The following is a 26091-nucleotide window of genomic DNA, read 5'->3' on the forward strand; positions in this document are numbered from 1 at the left end:
ACTGGATTAATCTTCATTACTTTTACAAATGTATATATAGCATTTATTTATTTCTTCAAGTACTAATATTCTTATGTTACATAAAGACTGATGTAATTTTTGAAAGGGCCTATAAAATTTAATATTTTATTCATGCCTGGAGTTCTGTGCAAGTTTAAACAGAACTGATTTGCAAGATAATAAGATGAGTCTCTTTGAACTGGACACTTCTGAATGCAAATGATTGCTCAGAAATGTCACTGAACTGTAGAGGTTTGGTTTGCTTTGGTTTGTTTTGAAGATCAGAAATGCCTACACTGTGCAAAACTGATCATTCCTTGAAAAGACTTCTTATTTCTGTCTGCCTGACAAGTCCTTTGGAACACTTTGCCTCTGTTGTTCTTTCTCAAATGAATCTTCATGATCTTCATGTTTTTATTTTCTAACACTGATGCTGTCATGAAAATTGATTTGGAGTTAATTGGTAGAGTTCACCTCTCTTGCCTGTGCAAAACCCTGAACAGGATTATTGACAGCCTGGGTTACTTAAGACCAAATGTTTGAACCAACAACGTTGTTGATGAGTACTTTAGAGTGAAGAAGAGCTGAATTATTTATTGTTAGAGTCACATCAGAATGATTTACAGATCACTATGATTTCATTTTTTTAATGTTTATTTTCATCTATTTTAAATACCTTCATTAGCAGTATTAAAGCACCACAGCTCCTTGGTTTCCTACAGACAAGCCATTGCTGCCCTGATTTTTCATGTGTTTTAAGTACAAATCAGGTTATGTCTTGCAGAAACATCATAAATAATTTGGTTTCCTGCTATAATTGTATCTGAAATGCCTCACATTCAGGTTATAGAAATTCTAAGAATTTATCCCTTCAATATCTCAGTAATGAGGTATTTTTGGCAACACCTTCAGAGAAATCCAGCTCTGATCTTTCATATATGCTGTCTAGTCTTAAATATAAAAGGAGACTTATTTTTAGTGAGACACATTTCTCTGTAAGTTCCCATCCCTGAATATTTTCAAATAAAAATTATTCTAGAAGAGTGTCATATTGACAGGGTGTTGACAGAGCCTGAAGAGGGCTCAGGTGGCTTCCATATGAATTTTGCTTAATCTTAATAATTATATGAAGAAGAATACAATAAGATCTTTACATATCAACTTTACAGAAGAAAGAGTTCCTTTAACTAAAACTATTTCCCAAAATATTCAGAACTTATTTATTAAAAAAATCTTCAAAATAATTTAGCTTATCCGTTCTTCTACAGAATGTGCTAGTTAACTGTCCAAAATTGAAAAGAGACAGGGAAGTTCTCTCAGGTGGAGTAAGTTACTTTTACACTGAACTCTTGCCTGGATAGATTTCCTTTAATGATGTTAAATGGATTCTCCCTTGAGTATATTCCAGTACTCCCTGAGTATATTAATTTTAATTAATTCATTCAACATTTAAAATACTAACAAACTGTAAAACTTGTATTTTTAATACAATTTCTATTTCATATTTCTGTAAATCTCTCCTTGTCCTGGAATAATTCATTTTTATAGGAAATGAAATAAAACCAGTAAGACTTACTTGAGGTAGCAGGGATTGTTGTGGTTGTAGGTGGAGCTGTAGTTGTGGGTAACTTTTTTGGTCTAAATTTATAATGGCCAATAAAACCATCAGCTGTTAAGCTTAAATCAGATAAAAACTGAACGAACAACTCATTTTTCTCAGACAGAATAGGCCTAAAATAGAAAACCAAAACAAAATATTTCCATTCTTTCTCATGTCAAAGCCAAAAAGCATTAATAACATTCTTAAAAAAACCCAAAACACTCCACATGAATACTGAAAAATATGTGGTTCTTTGCTGGCATGTCACACACAGGTGTTTTCAGGATGAAACTCTTTTCTATTAATTACCTAAAACTCTGATTCCTGAAGTTTATGTCAATGTGAGTATTGTTAAAATTCTTCTATGTGACTTCACTGCAGACCTCACTTCCATGAAATGGAAGGGGTCAGATTAGGAAAGTGGGAAAATACATTGAAGAAGTCCTCAGTATACAGGGAAGTAAATGGGCTTTTTTAATATTTGGTTTTGTTTAATGAAAAAGATATTGCACACCTGGAAGGGCTATGAAAATTCATGAAGTATTGGACTTTGCAACTCTTCAACATACCTACCAAAAATAAAATGTTTTGGGTTATTATTTCTGTGGGTTCACTTTTTGTCAATGATTGGATATTGATTACCAAGGACTTCTTTGAAACACTTAATGAGGTCTTTGAAGTAAAAGCTTGTCATTGTTTCCCATTTTTTGGCAGATTATCAGAAATTAGTTTACTCTGATGGTGGGGTCTGACATAACCAAAAGTCAGGGGCTGGTTAACTGGAATTCTCTGGATTCACAGCTGCCATGGTGGTTGCCCAGATTAGCCTTTCCTTGCTGCAGTATTGACACAGCCTGTGGACGTAGGAGGGCACTGATTATCAGCTGCCAAGAGCTTTGTTCTGCTTCCTGAATACCAGAACTAAAAGCCAAATCTGACCCAATCTGTGTATCCTGTTTTTTTTAAAAAGGGCCAAGAGGAAAATGAGTCAGATAAAGTGAGGAATGAGCCAAGGGGCTAGAGAGCTCAGCTGGATCCTTGTACTTCAGTATCTATAATCAAAACATACATGTTATGTTAATGTTCAGCCACCATTACTATTGGTGCTACACCAATATCAGTAGCACAGGGATTAGCATGGGTGGTGTTACACAGTGGTCTAATGAGGTTTGTGGGACAGGAGAGAACATGGGCTGGAGCCAGGGTTTGTCATGGAGAGAGAGAAAATAAATTCTCTCTTAAACCTAGAGAGAGACAAGATACTAAGCAATTTCTACAAGTTCTACATGTTAATTGGAGGTAGAAAACACCACGTTTAATTTAAAAATGAAAATCTTTCCAAAGCCTTGGACAGAACTGTTAGCAAAATGACACACAGTGGTAGTGAAGTTCACATTTAAAGGAAGTTACTTACGCTGGGGGACTGTCTCCACAGTACTTCCCAATTCTTTTAGCATCATTGATTTCCCCACCATTAAACACTGCAACGTAGTCATATCTGCAGTAGTTGTCTCTCTCCACATCAAATTTCTCAAACTTTAACTCTATTATCTAAAGGGAAAATGGAAATAACTCTTTAAAGTTTTCACATGCAGAATTTATTAATACTTCTTGTAGTAAATGACATTTTCAGATGTAAGTACTATTAAATTTTTCTTTCGATAAAGGAAAATTTGTTAATCCACTTAATTGTAAAGTATTTTAATCCACATGACATCTCCAACTAATAGTTTAGCATATGACTCTAATATTCTGTAAAATGTTTTTTTCTCAAATGCATGCAAGTAACTCCTGATACAGTTATTTTTATGAGTGAATGTTAGTAGGTGTTAGGTGTTACAATGCTCTTAAAATAACTACAGCAAGTATAAGCAACAGAAAAGAAGCTTTTGATGTCAGTGCATCATTCAAGATACACTAAAGAAAAAGCAAAGGCAAAGTTCATACAAGGCCTTTCACTGATTTCATCAACAGCAGGGTCTAAATCACTGTGGTTGCCAATGCTGTGTATACTTGATGCAGAATTTAAAACATTAGAAATTAAAATGTTGATAGAAAGAAAATTAGCAAATAAGATGACTCAAGACAAAGTAGGTACTTAAAAGAATAGTGTTTCTATGTCAGATTTCCTTAATAGTTGAGGCTTTACACGTCATAAATGTGAACTAGTATCATTCTGGTATTTCTAATACTTATGCTATTATCTGCAACAACTTTTATTTATAGAATTTTCTACTTAAAGAAAAAAAACCAATGTACAAGAAAACAGAAATAGGATCTCCTACTCTGAAATGAAGTCCTGCAGAATGACTCTGTCAGGCATGTGGGACAAGAAGGGGAAACACAACCTAACTGCTGCATGGAAACAGAGATAATATATGCATTTAGGTTGCTTCTTTAGATGAAACACAACGGTATTTAAACCACCTTCCCATAAATAGCACAAATAAGGCTTGAATGACAAGACTCATTTGTGCTGATTGTAGATCAACCTTTATAAAGATCTGACTCAGACAAAGATGGTATTAAATCTTCTAAAACTGTAGAAAGAAAGAAATAATTTGCACATGGCATATACTTTATTTGATTACTGACATAGTAAAAGTTATCTTGTTCTACATTCACAGTAATGATAGCCTGTTATCACCTGATGTCTTAGTTTTCCTTGGATATAGTTTTGCACTTATTAAGATGTTTAAGGCATAATTTTGTTTCCCGTGAATTATGAGTAACCTTGGGGGATTTGATTTTAGAGATGACTAACAGACTTGTTTCAAAACCCTCATTATCATGATGAAAAAATGCACTTTAAATGGAATACCCCCATCTGAATAACATGCTTGTGATCAAAAAAGATGGTATAGAAAGAAGTAAGGGAACTAGAAATAGAAATGATAAATTTTTCCATAGCAGGCAAAACAGCAGGCCACAATATCTACTTTACTTTGTTCAGTAAGTGCACTTTGCACTAATGAGCATTTCATGGTAGAATAGAAGCTCTTCATGCCCAGGAGAAGGTCCTTATCTTCTGTAATGAAGAGTGCCTTGTTTTATTGCTCACATGCTTAGGAAAGGGAAATAGAGACAATGACACCTAAATTCTGGCAAATGGAAGACCAGGGAGCTTTTTCTGGTCACTTGAAGAGAGATGCTTCTTCACTACTTCATGGAAAATGGCTTTTGTCACTGTCAAAATTCTGTCTTTCTGCAACCACTGCTTCAGTACATGAATAATATGTATTTGGAAACAGGTAGATTTATGGAATAGACTCATCAAAAGGCATAGGATATAATGCCCTTATTTTTATGCTGATATAGTATTTCTCAAATCTTCTCTATGAGCTTATGAAAAGTTCTTAGGCTTATCTAGAGACATTTGGAATGAACCAAAGTAATCTGCAGTTTATAGATAAAGGTTTAAAAATCACTGCCTATCTATAGGATGGTTAAATGACCTGCGTCTAGCAAACAAAGAATGTGGATTAAAAAGGACTACAGAAAAGACTACGCTGACATACTGCTTCAGTTCAAGGGAGGAACTGTCTTGGAAAATGGAAAAGTAGGAAAGATCAGAAAAATATATTTATCTGGGGCAGCTTTTTTTATTTCAAGGATTAGTCATGAGTGGAAGATGAAGAGGAAAGTCGTGTTTATATGTAAATGAATTTTAAAAGCTGGATGTGGCAAGAAAAGCAACCTACCAAACATGCTTGTCAACCAAGATATTCAGTCATTGTAGACCTCCTGCTAAGATACAGAGCAGATGGCTCAGCAGCAACCAGAAAATGTGCAGCCAGAACTGAGATTCACTGTATAGTGAAGGGAACACACTTGTGTTTGTCATGTGTGGCACAAGAGCCCTCTCAGTCTGCTGTCACATCTCCTCGGCTCTTAATGAAGCAGTAACATATGCTCTCATGGCATCTGGCTAATTAAACAAGCATGTTATGTGATGGAGCCTTCAAAATATGAAATATAACAAACTGCTTTTATTAAATTCAATCAGCTCTATCTGCTCAATAATTAACTACAGCAACACCAAAAATGGTCAAACATCGTTAGACTTAAATGCAGCATTGGCCTTCATCATGTCTGGTGCTGAGATGATCAACTGCCCTAACTTAATTTGCATGACATCTTTTGAATCAAGAAAATTATTTTTAAACCCTCCCAGGCTTCAAAGCCTCAGCAGTCGTAGATGTGTTAATGGGTTTCATTTTGGGGGAGTGCACCAGTGCATGGCCCTGATGAGGAAGCACAGGAGTCACCGGGGTGATGCAGGCGAGGAAGGGAGATGGTGAGGAAGGGAGATGGCAGGAGCGTGGCTGTGCCCAGCCAGGTGCCACTGCGGTGTCCCAGGGACAATCTGTGCCCAGCCAGGTGCCAGCCAGGTGCCACTGCGGTGTCCTGGGGACAATCTGTGCCCAGCCAGGTGCCACTGCGGTGTCCTGGGGACAATCTGTGCCCAGCAGGTGCCACTGCGGTGTCCCGGGGACAATCTGTGCCCAGCCAGGTGCCACTGCGGTGTCCTGGGGACAATCTGTGCCCAGCAGGTGCCACTGCGGTGTCCTGGGGACAATCTGTGCCCAGCCAGGTGCCACTGCGGTGTCCCGGGGACAGCCGGCCACTCGCAGGTGCTGGTCCCTGCAGCCACTGACAGCTGGGCTGTGCCAGCGGGGCGATGGCAGCGCCGTACCTGGTTCTTCGGAGCCACGATGTGCCAGGAGCAGGTGACTCCCGCGGGGTAGTCGCGCTCTGGCCAGTTGGGTGTGTAGAAGGAGCCCGATGGCTTGTCCAGCCGTCCCCCGCAGTACTGGTCCCCTGCAAGGCAGCGCAGAGCGGGGCCCTGAGCACGGCGGGCACTGCCAGCCCCGGGCTGGGCCGCGCTGAGGGGGCTCGGCCTGCTCTGCCGCGGCCCCACACAGCCACGGCCCAGCCTTCCGCCTCCGCTGCGGGCACCTCTGCACAAACACAGTCAATAAACGGCAGCAAAACAAGGAGAGAGAAGCATTCCTGCAGACTCCGGGGCTGGAGGGGGAGGAGAAGCCGCAGGTACTGGAGAAGCCATCCCCAGCGCACGGGGCAGCGATGGTGGGGCTGACAGGCACTCCCGAAGGAACTGCAGCCTGTGAAGTACCCTTGATGGAGAGCGGTCTTCTTCTTCAGTATCGCCTGCCCTCAGTTCCAAACGAAAAACTCCATCAGGTATGTAATCCTTATTTACAATATTATTATGAACCTTCTTATTAAATTAACTATAAATTAATAAGAATTCTCAGTTTCTCAGTTGTTTGTCACAGTGTTTCAAAGGTTACAACAAGGTAAGGCCTGATAAATTACTCAGCACCTGCACTCTATCTGTGCAACAACCTGTCTACTCTGGTATCATACCAACAGCAAAAGCCTTGAAAAAGGGCCACTAACTAGGGCATTACCACCTCCCACCATCTCCCTGTGACCTCCCAGCCTCTCACTGGTCATACTCCCAAGCACAAGGCAATACCTTTATGTTCAATAATACCTGATGACTTTTCCTTTGATATGTTTTTGTGTTTTTAAACCAGGGTAGAAACAGACAATTCACAATATCCCCATGCACAATGTTCTACTGCTTCATAGGTCACAGAGAAAAATCACCCTCTCCTCTCCTTTGCAGCCACTTGCACATCTGGTTTTTATATTGAAAAAGATGGACTGGGGTCCCCAGTCACTTTCTCCACACCAGTCATGACTTTAAAGCCCTTTCCTACAGTCCCTTTAACTTAAATCTTTTTCAGCATGAACAAGTTCATGCTGTGCAGTTGATCTTTGTGTATGTGATGTTCTTCTATCATACTTCTTGTCTCTGATTCCTTCTGATAATTTTATCATATTCAGTTCTGAGATGGGAACATCAGAAAGAGACACTTTATTCAACATGTACACACATTATAGATTTATAATTGTGTAATTTTTTGTTGTTATTGTTTGGTCTTTATTTTCTTTTCTAAAAATTGTTACATTTCTGTTTCTTTTCTGATACCTACTAAGCACTGGATTGATATTCAACTACTGTTTCCACAAATTATCCATTTTAAACCTAACATCTCATTCCAAAACAGTAAGAGTCAATTCAGAACCTGCTGTACTGTACACAAAGTTAGGGTATTTCCCCTTATTTGCAACATTTATTTATATTGAATTTCATCTGCCCTTTTAATGACTAGCTATTACCAGTTTACTACTATGTACAGTTCTTCCACTACTCTAGACTTGTCAGCTTTTCTCTTTACTACTTGATGAACTAAGATGGCTAAACAGTTACACTTTGCTATTTGCTAAGCAAGGTAATTAATAAATATGTTGAATAGCACAATCCCTAATATCTCTGGCACCACATCTTTTTAAGCATTAATGTGGCTCTGGATAAAGCTGAGCTATATTTGTCTTTAGCACATATATAATGGTTAATTACCTCTTTCATGTGGTTCTGCTGCAGAAAACTTTGCAATGAATCCACTTCCAGCAGTATTAGCATCTGAAGTCATCTGCACCAACATTTTATTGCTGCTGGATACAAGGGCACCTGGTTTCACAGTCCCACAGAACCTGCCGATGCGCTGTCCATTGGCATGGCCACTGTATATATCCACAAAATCGTATCGGCACAGATTGTCGCTTTCCAGGTCTAAATACCGAAAAGAAAGAACCACCACTTTTCCCTCTGGGACCTGCAGAGAGAGGAAAGGAGGGAGAGATGCATCTGGAAGTGTGACCACATATCTATCGGATCTCACTGTTTGCCTGACTGTTTTCATACCCTTCACTTCCTGTCAGATGAGCTCTTCTTGTCAACTATTTTCCAGGCAAAGCAGTTTTAAAGTAATTTGGACCAATCCTAAATACAAAGCTCTGGCCATGTCTTGCCATTATCTTATTTCTGATTCAGGGTATCCTCTAGTCAGGCTCATGCAATTAATTATAAACCAGTTCAGCTTGATGTGTTCCTCTTATTTTCTGCTGAAAGTACAGAATCAGCCATGCAGCCCCCTGTCACCAAGTAAGGTGAGGAGGATGAGATTAATATGAAAAAACTCTGGAACAAGCAATTTACCATTTTAAACAAATGAAATGACTTCTCTTTCTGATTTGTGTTACTAAGTTTCATAGTTTGAAGGATTTTTTATTTACTGATGTACATCTTACATTTATAAATAAAATCAGAAACTTTAAGGCTAACAGTGTACGACCCTAATATTTAGTTACTGGAGGGGCTGGAGTGAAATAATTATATTGGAAAGACAAAACTATAAATAGAGAATTCAAAGGAACCATTAGTGGATGTCCTCAATATAGAAGAGAGTTTTGTTTTCTGAAATATCTGAGGAAACATAAGACAGGGAAAATCTTATATGTCTGCATCTGTGGATAGTGCAAAAGAGACAAGAGTACAGAGAAGGATGTCAATTAAGACGATGTAATAGTTTACAAGGAGGAGAACATTTCCTGGGATACAGTTACAAGCTTTTAAGAGAAAAAGCAGCATACTGAAAAGTGAAAACTATTCTAATAAAGCACTTAATGGTGTGTAACAGAAAGAAGAGAAAAAGTATGTTAAAGTATAGAGAGACCCTAGACAGGCAAGTGTAATTATCTGCATTCAAACCATATCATGGTAGAGTGGTAGCTATTAAAATAATTGCAGCTGTTCTGCTTTACTAAGACACTACTATAATTTTCTGCTTTAAACACACACTTAATATATCTGCATTAAGTTCATATTTAAGCCATGTTATTTAAGAGTTCATGAATTTTTTTCATTCCTTAACAGTGACTCATTTTAAAACACTGGTTTGAAATAAACTAAAACTAAACTGTTCCTATATGAAATTGTCAAACTGTTTAACATTGAGTCTCAACAGTTAAAAATTGCTTGTCAAGTATAGATGGAGATGCTATAAATAGAAGTGACTGATTTAACCCACAGAAGATACTGATAGAGGCAGCAGCTCTAGATGTACTGACAGATGTGCTGTAGGTGTATTCAGGTTACTCGTTCATGCTTTTATGTCCAGTGCTGATACTGATCCTGCAGCAGGAGAGACTTCTGCTTGAGCTGTTCCCAGCTGCCCAGGGTCCATGTGCACACTGCCTGACCAGCTCCACTGCAGTTGCTGCTGCTGGTTTCAGAGATTTTTTCTTTTAAGTTCAAAGTTCTCTCAAAAATGCATTCAGGGCCCCTGTGCTGATACACATCACTGCTACTGCTACAAAACCACAACTCAGCTCATCTTGAATTTATTCCTTAAATCACTGCTCTCATATCTAAATCTCTTATTGTATTCACTTGTCTTCTGGTCTGAATCACTAATCTGAATCACTAAGGAGCATTAGGGTGTGGTCAATTTTAACAGAAAATGAGCTAAAATGAATGAATTTGGTATTCCTGACAGAAGACCTGAATATTATTTATGGTTATACTACAAACTCTGTGTGACTGGACAAGTCAGTTCAGAAAAGCTGACAGTAAAATTAGTTAGATACATTCAAATTTAGACAGAAGCCTTTTTTCCAAAAGCATGTATGCAAAACAGCACATGCTCTTTTGGGGTAGAACAGTCATTTTCATAAGTTTGTACAACTGGTACGACAGGATGCAAATGGGGTGACCTTTAAAGGGATCATGTTTTAAAATAAACTATCACGCCTACAGTTAAGTTTGTCCAACATTTTCCACAAGAGTGTCTTGCAGCTTTGGCTAAAACTTGCCCATCTTTAAGATATCTCCCCTCATCCTTCCCCTGTTTTTGAAAGCTGAACAGAAGTTGCTCTAGCATATTAGATTAAACAGTTTGGTCAATCTTTATGAAATTTTTCCCCAACTTTCTCAGCCTGAATTGCTTCTTTTAATATATCTGCTCTCTCCCAGAGTTTGAAGAAGGAAGTAGAAATATGAGAGGTGGCTGGTTCTGGGGTAAGAAAAGGTCTTTTTGCTGCCCTTGTAGAATTACATTCAGATATAGCCAAGTGGTTACCCCTCAGCAATGCTGATGGTGCTCATTGACAGCTTTGTTCAAGGACTGCATTGACCAGCACTGCTCTACCCACATCAGCCCCGAGGCACTCACTCCTACCCCTGGGTATTCCACTCTCTTGTGCCACTCCACGGGGACAGAGGGGACCAGGACATGGGACAGAGCCCTGCTCAGGAGGGAGAGGATGCTGGCATAGCTGCCAAACCCCAAACTGCCAGCCATTCCTTCAAGTCTTAGGTTTTCTGGTTCATAGTATCAGTCATTCTGTGCAGTGTTCTGCTTCCTTCTCCCCTCTCCACCACTGGTTATACTATACTATACTATACTATACTATACTATACTATACTATACTATACTATACTATACTATACTATACTATACAACACAACACAACACTACACTTTCTAATTATATTTCATTGTAGCTTTTAATCTCTGCTTCTGTCAGTCTGTCTATTCTGTCTATTTGAACTTGGTCAAGCCTGTTCCACACAGAGGTACTGACTTCTATTTCATGATAGTCTGTAAAAAAACCTGTAGGAAAAACTCAGCCACATGGTCATGAACATTTAACAAAGAGCCTACTGCAGGTTTTAGTTGTCAGAATAATCCTTGCTCATGTTTATCTGAATTTGGGAGGTAAGTCATTTAGAGAAATGTGGCAGGCCCTTAAATACAGTCACTACTTACTGCTGTTACTTTTATTGTAAAAATATACTTGCTTATTAAAATATTTGTCATTCATAAAAGTAACACCTTTGTTCCAGTTAAATCCAGTTAAATGTTAAATCAGTTAAAATTTTGTGGTCTGAGTAGATGACAATCAGAAATGAAGAGGATGCTGGTTCCACATTCTGGCAGCAGCTGTTCCAGTTTGCATCTAGTCCCAGGAAATCTTGTGCCAAATACAGGCATCTTTGCAAAATTGTACTCTTCTTTAATTTCTACCATTTTGCTTCTTTAAATGTTGAGAACTAATGTGCTAAAATCTGCCAGTGATTATCCCAGGACATTTAAAATATTGTTCCATGAGAAACACAGGGGAGCAAGCAAAGGCCAGCATGACTCAGTATTGTTTACTTTGAGCCACATCTGAGCCTGATGCAGTAAGAAGATGGGATACTTCAGAGGAAGAACTGGAAGGAATTCAGCTCTTAAAAGAAAAGAAAAAAAAAAAGAGGGAGGAGTCAAAGGAAGAATGATGTGATGCTTCCTCTTCAGGGTGTGTCTTATTTTTGTTTTATCCATCCAGCTGGTATCTTTCAGCAACAGAGGCACTTCATCCTCTGCCTCTCCTTGTCACAGAGGGGGCAACTGACCCATACTCACTCTCTACTTCCCTTCTTATTTTAACTCTATGAACTTCTTTAGGTTCAAAAATTATGATGCTAAACTTATGCAAAGGATGCCTTACTCCTATGGAAGACTAAAGACATTTTTAGAGAGTTTTTGTAGAGCGTAATGCCCTAAAATAATCGGTGTAGATTACTAACCTCTTCAAAAGGGCATGATTATTCCATATATTCAACACACCTCAAAATAAGGTCCTGAGATTGTTTTTGGTTATCATTGATTGCAGATATTTCATATAATGTTAATCAAAGTTCAGTTGCCTTTAAAGTAGTGAAGCTGTTTTTCTCTTGTTGTTCTGACTGAATACAAACCCCTCTTCATCAAAATTACGTGGTTTAGACCATTTACTTTGAAAATAATCTTTCTGGGGAAGGAAACCCCTTAAATGCCAACTTTCACAAATGTATTTTGCCTGACTTTTAAGCCTGTATTGGATTACATTTGATACTTTGATATATGTTTCACACAAAAATGCTGATTGTATGTTTTTCTATAGCAGTCCCAGGTAGAGTTGAAAAATACATCAGCTATCTGCTGATTATAGTATTATTTCTCTCTACTGAAAATGACTGTGGAAGTTGAGTTAAATCCTGTGAAGAATCATGATTTCTGTCTAGTTGCTTGTTCTATATCTCCACTTTTAAAAATTTGTATTAGCTTGCTCTTCCTGGGCACTAGATTCTGTTCATCTCTTTCATTATCTCTGTTCATTTCTAGCAATACAACCAATGTGTAAAGACCTGTTTCCTACTAGAAGGGCAGTTTTACAATGACATAGGAAAATTAATGCTTAAAACATAGAAAAAAAAAATTAAAATATTCTGCTTCCTCAGGGCAGATTCCCAACTGCCCTGATAAGTAATTTTTTCGAACTTTGCTTATTGTCAGCAAACCTGCTGGAACGCAGCTCCTGAACCTATAAAAGCATAACCTTACGTAACTCTGAAAGTTTTCAGTATTATTGTTGCACATAAAGTTGTTGGAGTTTTATGGGAACTAAGCAGTCTGCCAGAAAAACACAGGATAGCAGTCCAGATTCTCAGACTATGTGACACATTTATGTGAGGTGATGGCCAAGAAGGATTAGAGAGTATTAAAAGTAAGTGTATATGACATATTTTAGATAAAGCTATATACATTACTATAGGGAAGGAAATAGCTCTACAAATGACTTCTTAGCAAAGCCAGTGAAAAGCTTCTGGGTAGTCTGCCAAGGTTGCAATAGAACCACAAGCCATGTGCTGAACACTTCTTAGAGCTCTTAGAATAGAGAAGCTGTTTTCTTTAGCCAGCTGAAAAAGTCCCAGTCTCTTGAAATAACAGAACCATAATTGAGTTAGAGAGACTCTTCCAGCTTTAGCAAACTAGTTGGAATTATTTCAGATGATACCTGAATGCTACATCGCTTTATCTGTGTTACCAGTAATGTCTCCTAAACCTGTTTTCCTCTAAAGAACAAATTAGCTCTAATCCTGTCTTTGCATTTTTTTGTGCAGATGAGATCCAGTAGTTGAGAAAACAACAGTTTCATGCTTCTCGTGACCCAAACACAAAGTGAATCAATGTCTCTTTCAGTCTTGCAGACTTTTCAGATGCTGTATTAGCAGAGTGTTTTCAGAAAGGTGTTCACAGCCCTTGGCTAAAACGGACAGGCAAATGTCTTAGTCACTTTCTAAGACCAGATGCTAAATGAGGAAGACTAACAGTAACTACAGAGTATTTCTTCATGGCAGTGTAACTGGCTTTCTTACTTGGGTGCTATTGCAAGCTATTCTGAGCCTCAGCAGTATCTGGTGAAAGGATTTTGTTGTTTAAATTCAGGCTAACCAGACCCTTGAGTGTACCACTTCGCCGCAGTTTGGTAAACCATGGTCTTTTTAAAGAGAGTACAGGCTTAGTCTTGCAAGTTTATTAGTCCTTGCCTTCCCTACATCCTTCCTGCACACCCAAAAGACACAGAGCATTCTACAGTTGATAGGGAAAAAGAAATCAGCTTGGCTTAGTGAACATTATTTAATAAAACAGGATAAATGGGGTGAGGGCACAAGCAAGCCCGGACTACTCCGGTTGTGCAGCCCTTCTCTGGCTTTGGGCAAACAACAGAGGACAAGTAGGAGGCAGTCAAATGGCAGCACAGCAGAAAACTGGGAGTCTGGGTGATCATGAAATGACAGAAGCCATTGAGTTCCTCCCTTTGTCAAGAAAGCTCAAGTGCAGACACAGCTCTACTACAGCTTTGAAGTAATGCTCCTCACCATGCCCAGGCTCATCTGGATGCTGGCATCTTGTTAGCAACAGATGCACGAAGTGTGCAATGAAACCACTCTGTATGGACATTCTAAGTACAATAATTTGTTCTCTTCTCCCTCTATCCCCCGTATATGAAGGGCAGATAAATGGCATGATTCAGTAAATGCTTCTTTAGTGCTGCCTCCATTTGTTATCTAAGTTTTTTAATGGTAAAAACTTCGTGCTGTTATAAGCAAAATTATAATTTCCCTCCACATTGAGTTTTGAACTTTTGAACATCTAATATTGAGTTACACTGTTAAACTAACTTGGTATGTTTTTCCCTTTTATTTAAGGCATGTGTGTATGATTCCAAATGCAATTTGCATCTGCTCTTCAAATTGCAAGATGGGCCATGGTGATTGCTGCTACCTCAGCCCCTCGATAGCAAGAAAGCAAATTTATGGGCATGCACCATGTTTCACATCCTCTTCTGGATGAGATCAGATATGGATCAAAGGTAACCTCTAACTAGGCCCCAATAATAACACAACAGAAAGGTGCAGAAAGCAACTCTGCAGCTTCACTGGGATCTTTCAGATGAAACGATTAAAATCACATCACTCATTTGGTACGAGAGCTGTTTTAAACTGAACATTGTAAACAGATCAATGTCTCCTGCTCTGCGTCAGCATCTCTATAGTAGCAGGAAACAATTATCCTGTGACATCCTATTCTCCTGCCAACACCTAGCCTGTGATGCAGTCTTTCAACTGAAGTTGTCTTTAGTGATCTTGTCAACACACAGACTGACTTATTTTTTTTATGCCTTATTTTTTCTGTAGGCCCAAATGTCAGAAGACTTCTTGGTGAGCCATGCCTAAAAAAGAGAGGAAATTTGGTGGGCAGTTTCAAAAGGTTTAATTTGTGTAGATGTGAGGAAAAGTAATCATTCACTCACATCCCTTTCTCTGAGTCTGAGAATAAGGACATCCAGAACAAGATGTCCAGTTGTTTCATGGAATATGTTGTCAATGAAAATGATGTCTCTGCCCTACAGTCTCATTTCAGCATCAAAATATCAATTGTACCACATGGTTCCATTTCACATAGTCATTTATAAATGTAACAACACTTCCCTACTGCTGTCAGCCTGCTGTATGACAGACTCCAGATGTCCTGGCTGGCAGAACACCGCTAGCAGCACACTTCAAGCAAACCTGCCTGAATTTTTTGGGTTTGATTGAAACTTTTTATATGTCTTCTTGCCAAGAAATTTAGCTTTTCATAATCGCCACCTCAAATCTTTTCTTTGATACAACCCACTATTGCGTTCCACAGTGACAGAAGGGGAGATGTTTGCTTGTAAGTGGGTTAAATTAAAACAATTAGATGTGCATCAGGCAAGTCAATGAAAATTTGCTTCTGACATGAGGCAAGGCCAGTTCTGTTTCAGCCACTATTATCATATTACATCAAACCTAAAAAGCTCCAGATAGTTGAGCTACTTTGAGTTACTGAGTTCATTACTGCACATATATCACCCCATGTAAAACACAGTTTAACAACAAATAGCTGTTCGCTGTCTTCAGCACTGATTTTGTGGTATTAAAAATTCTTACTGTGATTTTCCAAGTACATTTGCTGTTTGGTGGGTAGACGCCAGGAAATCCTTCACTCCCAATAAACCCTGACTCTCCAGATACAACTCCTCCACATGTAAACGTAGGCCTGAGAATAATAGAAAAAAGACAAACATATATATTTAATTTGTTCTTTGTATAAGAGGCACAAACTGTCTCAACAGCTTAAATACTTAAAACCATTGCTAACATGAAATATATTTAACTATTTACATAAAATCACTATTGATATAGAATGTGCAATTTAATGTGTGAATTTTGGGTGTAGAAAAAAATTAACTACTTGAGCCTTAATTCTGGGTAGGCACAGACTGTTATTCCCCCCCTCCTTTTTTACTTCCTAAAAGCATGGTGTGCCAGTGTGATACATCATTGCAAATTGCTATTATAATGGAAAAATAATTATTAAAAAGTCATTAGCAACGACTTTTTATAGTGCATATAATAGCAGTTAAAATAGCACTGATATAAAAACTACTTCTCATTCTTTTCCGTGTTTTGAATTTATATGTTTTAATCGAGGAAGTCTCTGGTACTTTTTTGTACCTCAGTAGCACAAGCCAGCCCGTGCTGAGCCGTGCTCCTGGTGCTGAGCCCTGTGGCCCAGCTGTGCTCAGGGCTCAGCTCAGGTGAGCTCAGGTGATGGTGCCGGACACGCGAGGAGCCCTGGAAAACCTGTGTGGAACCACTGCTGAGCACACGAGGATGAGCGAGCGCCCTGCCGAGCTTTAAGACACCGGGATGCCTCACCGGACCGTACCGTTATGTTAGAGAGGTTCCCGATTACTCTCGCAGGGTGCGGGGTTCCGCGGGAAATGCTCCTGCCTTGATGCAGTCACGGGCACTGAAACACCCGCGTATCCCACGGAGACACGGTGGGAACGCGACTGCGGGGGACAAAGGGAGGGGAGGGGACGCGGGACGTGTGCGGGGCCAGAGCAGCGCGGTACCTGTGCGGGGGGGCGGCGGGACGCGCCGCCGCCAGCAGCAGCAGAGGCGGCAGCAGCAGCAGCGGCGGCGGGACGGCGGGAGGCATCTCAGGGCGGCAGCGGTGACTGGGGCAGGGCTGGGGCCGCGGAGCCACTACTCCCACTGCCTTCTGCTCCTCCTGTGGCTGCCGGGGCCGGGGGAGGAGGCAAAGGCTTCCGCGGCCCTCCGCCCCCAGGGCAGGGCAGGGGCCCGGGCAGGGCCGCCCTCTCTCCCTGCGCTGGGCGCGGGCGCTGCCCCGGGTGTGCCCGGCCCCTCCCCGGTGCCTCCCGGGGGCCGCGGGCTCGGCCCGGGGCACCCCCGGCCCCGCTCCCTTCGCGCCTGCGGGGGCTGCCCGAGCGCAGCGCCCCCGGCCCCGAGCCCGCAGCCCCCCGCGACGCCCCGCTGCTGTCCTCAGGTGGCACAGTGCGGCTGTTTGTCCTGGGCATGAATGAACTCAGTGTTACCGGCTGGGCAATCGTCTGCAGCTCCGCCAAAGCTTGAAAAATTGTAATGCTGCTTTGAAATTTCTTCTTTCTTTAAATTCTAAAGTAAACTTGAAATGCTTCGTTTTGTTTACCAATGGGTAATCCTGACCCATTTAGTAGCCTTTTCACTCTGGCTGTGAAGGATACTCTTTAAATGGCTGTGACACAGCATACAGTGATGAACTCAGTATTTGGGTGTTTACAAGATTTGGGCCAAAGTTGTTTGACTGAGAAAAGACAAGAAAATTTAAGTCAGTATTCTTATTTTGAACTCAGTATTCTTATTGAATGCGGCATTTGAAAAACCCCGCAATTTTAGTGCTATTGAACAATGGCATACAGATCACATCAATTAGTGATAATTTATGTTCTGAGTATTGCTTTAAAAAGAACCTGTTCTTACTGTCTTTAAGTACTTCTTCCCATATGTGCCTCTTGCAGGAGAAGGAGATAAGTGGCACAGGCACAGCCAATTGAACAAAGACTCAAGGAACTAAACAGAAACTCTCCTGACTATAAGGCAGAATATTAACCAGGTTTTAGGAGTGCAGGTGTGTTGGCAGCCAGGTGAGAGGGCCTGGCCTGCAGCCCTAAGGGGAGGTGGCCCCACATCCTCTTCAGTGGGACTGCAGAAAGGAGCAGGATACATTCAGGCAAGACTTGGTGGAGGGTTGGGGCAGGGAGTCCAGCTCACAAAATGGGGGCTGTGGAAACAGATCATAACATTGTGAGACAAGAGACTATGTTTGTGGCTGGGTTTTGAACGGATTTTAAGTGACAGAAATGGGAAGTAGGAAAGCTAAAAAGGAGACATTTACTTACACCAGGATCAATAAGATGATGGTTAGCAGCTAGAAGTTTAACTGCTACCATGAGGTATACTGGGTGTAGACATGAAGGTATAACAATGGTATATTATATTATATCATGTCAATCATATCATATCATATCATATCATATTATATCATCTGGAAGTCAATATGTATGATATTGATAACAAAAGTTGTGTGATCCACACAGCATAGACACATGAATTCCTTGCTGCTCCTTTCTGCCAATGTTTTTCAGTCTAGAGAAGACCCTCTATTTAAAAGAAGAATATTTCAGGCCTTACATCCACTGAAGAACTGTGCACCAACAAATGCTGTTAGTTCCCATGGATTGCATGTTCAAGGACTCGTTTTATATGTGGTTGCTGCAGATTTTGCGTCATCTAAAGATAGTTTTAAACTTCTGAACAGTTGACACCTTAGCAGGTTCTGCCTTGCCACCCAAGTGTCTCTACAGATCTGTGTAGCCATGGGGCAATTCAGGCCTGTTGGGCAAATTGAGGTGATGAACAGGCTGCTGGGAAAGCCCCCAACCCGTGCACAGCCTGTGCAGCCAAGCTCCTGCATCTTTGCCAGTCAGGAAAACAGCAGAATCACTCCCTGGCACTGCCTGTCTAGGAACACTCCCTAAACACCCTGAATCTAGTGTGCTCAAGTACTTCTTTTGTACCCCACTATTAAATAGATTATAGATACCACAAGTAGTAAATGACAGACTATAAACAAGGCTCTTGAATTAAACTGCATTTACTAAATGTAAATGATGTTGCTAGAGAGAATTCACCCACAAACTAACCCAGGGATGTCTGGCTGGTTTCCATCAATGACTGCAGAAGGAACAGAAAAGTAAAAGGCCAGTAAGTAGTTACCCATAAATAAATGTGTTAGCATTGACATTAATCTTCAGCTGAATTATGATCTGTTAGGAACACAGAAACAGGAGTGACCTTTCTTCTTCACCAAGCCCAGTCCTCTACTCTTTCAGGGAACCAAATAAAATAAACCCTTTCATATATTGATGATATTTCATTTTTGAAGTCAGGAAGCTGCTCAATCAGCATTTTTTAGAGTCCCTGTCTTTTTTTGGGATAAAACCATGGAATGCACAGTTAGGAATTGTTTGTAGGTAATGGATATAAATCCAGCTAGAAAGGTTTTAAGCTCAAAGAAGCCAAAAGATGGTAGATTTACAGTCTCATGCAATCTTTATTACACTCCCTTGTATGTATTCTTTGCATAAATGATGCATAGGTTATGTGACAAAAATAGTATGGAGTTGCATAAGCAATGTGTCTTTATAAATATGGACAAAAGGTGTCTAACTTTTGACAGTTGACATTGCAGCAAAAGTTTTCTACTGTAGTTTCTTTTTGAAGATAGAACAAAAACTATTTTCTGTCATGTGTCCCTGAGGTGACAGATCTTCAGGCTTGATATGACAAATCATTGGTGACAGACATTTAACATATGAACTACAGAGCTAGTGTCAGCAATTACAAAAAAATGCCTGCTGTCCCAGGATGCTGTTGCCTCCTGTAGTGGTGTGGCAGAAATGCCAGCCTGAGTGACCTGTCTTCCTCCACCAGCTGCTGCCAGCAATCCTGGGCTCAGCTTGTGATGCTGGTGATCCAGGGGTGAGGGCTTCTCCCTATCAGTCACTGAAGAAAGTTATTTTGTACACAAAGCTGTCAAGAGACTAATTTCCTAATGAATGTCTGGCAAGTGAGACCTTGTCTGCCTGAAAATGAGACAGCTAGTGAAATGGAAAGTGGAAACCTCATCCTGAAATGTAACCCTGTGTGACAGACTGTCCCTGAGATGTTCTTTGAAAAAGACTGTGTAAATGTTGGTGCAAATCTCCTGTGCCTCCATGAATCCCCGACATCTTTCCTGTGACAAAGTGAATCATGATGTTGCTGTGCAGCAGCCAAAGCGGTCTGATGACCTGACTGAAAACAAAGCTTAGTTTATGCTCCAGCTTTCAGGCTTCTCACCAAATCTTCTTTTCTCTGTGGAGAGTCACCTGGGCAAAATACCATGGCAAAAGATCTTTCAGTATTCTACTGGTGTTCCTGTACAGATCCTGTTCAGTTGACACTGTGAAATTATTTTAAATTTACATAAATACTGTTAATGACCATTCTTTATTTCATTTGAATCATAGGATGGTTTGAGTTAGCAGGGACCTTTAAAGATCATCCAAACAAATTCCCCTGCAATGAGCAGGGACTAGATGAGGTTTTTCAGAGCCACATCCAATCCGACCTCCAATGTTTCCAGAGATGGGGCATCCACCACCTCTCTTGGTGTTACCACCCTCATAATAAAAAAATATTTCCTCATATGTTATTTGAGTTTACACTCTTTTAGTTTAAAACCATTACTCTTTGTCCTATTGCTACTGGCCCTATTAAAGAGTTTCCCCCTATCTTTCTTGTAAGTCCTCTTCACTTATTGAAAGGCTTCAATAAGGCCGCTCTTGAGCCCTCTCCAGGCTAAACAACTCCAACTCTTTCAGTGCAGTCTTAAGTGCCAAGAACTTGATGTTTTCACTTCCAAAAGAACTTTGGGATTTCCTGAAATTGCAAGTTGTCCCTTTTCATCACAGCATTGGAAAACATGCAATAGAGAGGATTTATTTCTATTTTCTTGTAATCCAAGCACCTAAAATGACTCTTGCAAACTGATATGCCCAGCCAGTTCCTAGGATTCCCAAATTTTCTTAGATCTGTAAGACAAAGAGTTATCCATGTTATGCCTTCAACTGAATCTGCTACTTTTTAGAAATAAAAACCCACACAAGAATTGTCACTGGAAAATTTGCAGAGCCTCCACCCTTCCCCAGGCTGGAATTTTCACTCTTCTCTCTTTTTGTCTGTCAAGCTTTGCTCTTGGCTCATTTATCAAATAACAATATGGTTTCTGGCTTTATATAGAAAATGTCTGTGATGAGCCATAGATTTCTGCTCCCCTGGTTCTTCTGATACTGAGATACCAAATGTAAATGTAGTATTGACAGTATTCCCACAGTTTAGGAATTTAGGAACATATTAGGAAATAAGTTTGCATTCTTTAACTAACTTCTATTTTTTTTTTTTTGGTCTCTTTGCTAGTTTTACCTCAAGTAATGTCATATTTAATACAGTTGCAAAACTTCGTATTTCATTTTAGCATTTAGCAGAGATCAGACATGATGCATTAATCATAAAAGCAGTACAGTTTTTTAGTATGGCTTTTCTAAATTACCTTCTGCTGTTTCCATTTGTCAGTTTTGGTTAATTCTAGTATCAGTTTCTACTTGCCTCTTCTCTTCATAGGAATACATACTGGTATCCAGTAATTATTCTTAAAAAATGTTTTACCTTCAGTTGTTCAGTCAATTGCTTATTTGCCAGCATAACAAAATATTAAGGAGAATGGTGCTGATTTATCATTACTTTAACTGTTTTGCATCATAATATAAAAATTATAAATTAGATAACTACTGCTAAATTTCAAACATTCCTGTAGCCAAAGAGATCTAATAATGATTAACCAGAGCACCCACTATCAAGCAGGATGCTCGAAACATTGATAATGGTATGAACAGATATTCCTTCATAGTACAAGGCTCCTAAAAGATTGTTTCAACACTTCCAGTGAAGCATTCCAGGGTCCATTGACCAAGAGCAGGCATTTACAGTGGCCGTATCACACAGTAGGTGTAAAAATGGCTAAAGTGTCAATCAGAAGAATGGATTCTAAAAAACCACATTTTTAAGCAAGTACTATGTTCCTAATAGTGTATTTTAAACATAATAGTCCGAGGAAAATAATACGTAAAAGGAACAGGAGCATAAAGTATGGAGTAGAAGGCCCTAAAATAAAAAAAGACAGAACCCCTGAACTGCCAGCAGGTACCTGTGAATCAGACAGTCCCATGGCCAAATCTTCCAGTAGCAGACAGAGGAGAGGAGCAAGGCACCTCAGTCTCTGCAGGTCAACTTCTGAGCTCCAGCACGGGGCAGGGCATCATCAAGGGTCACAGGGTGCTATTCTTATCTAGAGAGCTGTAAAAGCTAAGACAGATCAGCTAGGCAGTCTTGATGTAATCTAAACCAGCAAATCTTCAAGTGGATAATATTATGAAACAAAATTACAAAACAGATTCCCTTAGCTTTGGTGGATGTGGGAAAGAAACCTGAGACCATTAATTGTGTCGTCCTTGTGAAGGAAATGAGAGCAGCTAGAAAATTGTGTCACTAAAATGGAGAAAATTCTGTTTCTTGGTACAAAATAGAATTACTTTAATTTTATACATATATATATTTAAAAATCATCCTTGGAGCCATTATTCTCATTTAATGACAAGGCTCACTTATGTCTGTATATGAATAAATTTCTGGAAACTTAGATCAGAGTCTGGTTTATAGATTTAGACATGAAAAGAGCTGATGTCTTGAGCAATCTTCTGTTCAATAGCATCCTTTCCCCTCCAAAAGCACCACCTCCACTAGACACTGTTAAACTCAGCTCTGACCTGAATGAAGAAAGTCATTCTGTTACATGACTTGTTACAAGCCATTGCTGTTACACGACACACCTGGTGCTAACAAACTGGTGATGGTCACAGCCACCTTCGTGTGGAGCTGGCTGCAAGTGACGCTGGAGGCACAGGGTAAAGGCACATGGGAATGCACTCAGGAGTGTGTGCAGTGAGAGGCTGTCAGGTGTTCATGCACAAATAGGGAAACAAAAGTTGCAAAAGGCATCAAGGGTGCTCCAGTGAAGTCTCTTTCAGGATGGGAGTGCGGTTTCTGCAAGAATGCTGCCAAAAATAAATCTAGAACCCTGAGCAAAGAAGGTAACTATTCTTTTGTGTGTGTGCTTTAATTCTCTGGTGTTCAAGAAAGACTTTTACATCATCTGTAAGTAAGTAGGTTTGTATTAAGGCATCTAGCTTCAGTTCCCTCCCCTCCCCCCATTTTTGTTCTTTGCTGTCTCCTGCACCCTGTAGTTGCAGGACAGAGATCTTTCTGAAGAGAATCAAATGTGTTATGCTGTCATACTCTATTGCACAGGTGATACCTGAGTCTCACCGTGCAGTTTCACATGTAATTAGTTTGCTGTTACTGGCAACACAGATTTGAAATCAGAACTAAGCCCTGTGAGAAACTGTTTCCTGCCAATGCACTCATTGGCATGAATTTCCCTCAGCTATTATTTATAGGGCTTGACATAAAAAGGAGAACAGTTGGATCTAATTTATTTACTGCAAATGCTCTTTGGAAGAAAAGTGTTGCTCAGCCAATGAAAATGCTGTTTTCCTACTTTTACTGATAATAAAATTCACTATCTGCTTCCAAATTACCATAAAGAGGACAATGAGGAAAAAGCACTTTACAAAATGTGCAAATGATATGACAGCCTGTGCAACAAGAAATGGGAGAATAAAATCAAATTTTCATCAGCTGTAATAATTCTTGCACTTGTTTTCTTGGCTTGAAAAGGAGTCCCTAACTTAACTGAGCAGCTCATCAGCTATATCTGAATGATGAACTGGAGGAACCTACATCTGAAGGACTTCCTTCCTCAAAGATGAAAATTCAAAACAGGGAGAATACCCTTTCTTTAACAGGCAGATTAGGCCAAGCCAAGAGCACCAAAGTAATTGTGAGGGAACATCTTGAGACAGTCATTCTCTGCCAGGGACAGCATCACTGTTCATGCTAGATCCTCAGTTGTCCTTATTCAGCAGAGAGTTCCTGGCAAGAAAGTGGGTGTTGCATCACTGATGTTCCTGTGCAACAATTAATCGTACCAGGGCTGGGCAGTTCTGACTACAGGAATTACAGTCAGTCCCTATGGCCTACTTCCCATCAGAGTACAGGGGTCATGGAATGCAAAATTGGGGCCAAATTATTTCACTGGTGGCTGGAACTCAGCTATTTGCCATGTGCATTACAATAGTGAGTTTACTTTTTCTAAGTGCTGAATTACTGCCCTGGGAGATGCACACATGCATTCCAAATCAGAATTCAGAGTTTAGCCTAATATTATGTTTTTTAAACACATCTGTGATCTATTATGTTGCTGGGTAATGATTTTCACAGAATCATTGTCATTTTATATGTAAAGAAATGACACTGTCAATATCAGTCTCAGCATGCTATTGCAAAGAACACATCTGAGTACTAAAGTGCTTCTTGCTATGGGCAAAAATATTACAGGTCATTAAAATGTTTAAGTATTACGAGGAAAAGTTATAAAAAAAATTAAAGGAACATACATGGAAATTTTAGGAGCTGGGACCAGAGACTTCTAGATAGTAATTTTAGTTACAAGATGTGTTAGAAAAGTAAGACAAACACTGGAAAAGCATTGCAGAAGCAGCATTATATGCCTAAATTAGATATATACTTGGTATATAAATGATTGAAACTTGTATTCAGTTCTAACTCAGCAACAATCCTTTAGTATATTAGGAATCAAAAGTGCAATGCCAGAATCAAGCAGCAGTTTATTGTTTTGTATTCCAGGAGTTACTTGTTTTAATCCTTTCAAGAGCCTCAGACTATTTTTGTTCTAACATAAGTCTCTGAGGAAATTTCTCATATCCACCAAAAAAAAAAAAAAGGCCAGACTGGGTAAGTAATATTGTAATTTAATTTCAGTGCTCCTAAACTATACTTGACTTCAGTTTGGACCTGGATACTTGAACACAGGCAACTGTTTTGAAAGAGTCTTAATGTTTAAATCCTTCTACTCACTTACTGGAAGGGTACTTTGAGATGAGAAAAGTCTTTCCAGAATCTAAGCCTGGTCTTTGGGCTCATTCTTGAGATAACAGCCAAATTTCATTTTAATCCCCACAGGAAAGGAGTGAAGACTGCCTGCCTCTATCACATAAAATTTTCTCGTGGATGGGAAGCATCTTTTCAAAGGGAATCAGAGAATTTGCAAAGATTGGTGAGTATTTATTTAAATTTCTATTGTTACCTGTTCTGCAGTTGGAGAGCTGTACTGCTATAACTCTTCCACATCAAAGCAATTATGCCTGGTTTCAGCGTGCGTGAAAGGCTGATGCAGCTCTTGTGCTCCTGTTTTATGTAATCCATCCTTCTTTAAGAGGTGCAGTGCTTTGCCTGAGGTATGCTGAGGTAGAATTCTTTCATCTTTCCAAATGTACTGCAGTGCACTGATAATAATTATCCTGCACAGTGTCAAATAGCAAGGAATTCCTGCTGTAAATAGGTGCAGATGTAGATATGTGATGTATGTAGGTTCTTGAAAGGGCATGAGAATTACTGATTCATATGGAGCCTGAGCTCTAAGTGCTCAACCAATAGATCATGATTATTATACTGTCTATCCAGTACAACATGTCTGTATTCAGCTTCCTAGCTATGTTTACAAAGCTCTGGGCTTTTAGGAACTTAAACACTGATGACACTTCTCTCTGACTTAACAGCACCCTAAAATGTTTGCTGCTCTGCAAATTCAGGTTTCTGCCTCACAGCAGTGACCTGACCATCAGTCCCTTTCACTGGAACAGTCACACTTTGTAAAAAATACTTAAATATTCATGGAGCCAGCTGGTGAGAGAAAAACAATGCTCTAGTCTGATGGTTCAGTAATACTCCTGGGGAGGGTGGAGGTGTTAGTCCCAGTCCCAGTGAATGTGTAATTATTTATACAAAGTAGAACAGTGTCAACAGGAGAAGTGACAAGTCCTGTCTCCCAAAAAGTTTCCTTGCAGGAATGGAGAAGTCTAAAGAAACAATAACACATTTGCCAGAAATCTGCCAGGTATAGTTAACAACGGTTTAAACAAACTCTAAAAATAATTTACAGATTATGCCTGAAATAGCTAAGTTTTGGATGAATAGATGTTCTTCCACATCTCTGAGACAGACCTTGTTCCTCGTATTAAGTGAACAGACCTTTCATCCTCCAAAGCAAAACAGCTCTTAAAAATAGAAATCATTCA

The 26091-nt window shown here is 39.8% G+C and overlaps 2 protein-coding genes across 3 annotated transcripts in view; one reads left to right on the forward strand and one right to left on the reverse strand.

Moving 5' to 3' along the window:
• Positions 1-17027, reverse strand: part of PCOLCE2 (procollagen C-endopeptidase enhancer 2) — a 25443-nt gene extending 8416 nt beyond the window's left edge. For both annotated transcript variants that reach the window (XR_015274578.1, XM_023933286.2), the window contains exons 1-6: positions 16789-17027; positions 15818-15926; positions 8055-8310; positions 6297-6421; positions 3015-3151; positions 1577-1731 (exon numbers count right to left, since the gene is read on the reverse strand). Coding sequence is in view for 1 of the 2 variants with exons in the window: in XM_023933286.2 (XP_023789054.2) it covers positions 1577-1731; positions 3015-3151; positions 6297-6421; positions 8055-8310; positions 15818-15926; positions 16789-16874 (868 nt within the window). In the remaining variant the exon portion in view is untranslated. The remainder of the gene's footprint in view (positions 1-1576; positions 1732-3014; positions 3152-6296; positions 6422-8054; positions 8311-15817; positions 15927-16788) is intronic.
• Positions 6320-26091, forward strand: part of LOC147651298 (uncharacterized) — a 27748-nt gene continuing 7976 nt past the window's right edge. Inside the window, exons 1-2 of the mRNA XM_086844265.1 lie at positions 6320-6805; positions 24977-25070. Of these exons, the coding sequence (XP_086700391.1) occupies positions 6689-6805; positions 24977-25070 (211 nt within the window). The 5' untranslated portion in view covers positions 6320-6688. The remainder of the gene's footprint in view (positions 6806-24976; positions 25071-26091) is intronic.

Source organism: Cyanistes caeruleus, chromosome 10 (assembly GCF_971803275.1).
Source record: "Cyanistes caeruleus chromosome 10, bCyaCae1.hap1.1, whole genome shotgun sequence".
Lineage (NCBI taxonomy): Eukaryota > Metazoa > Chordata > Aves > Passeriformes > Paridae > Cyanistes > Cyanistes caeruleus.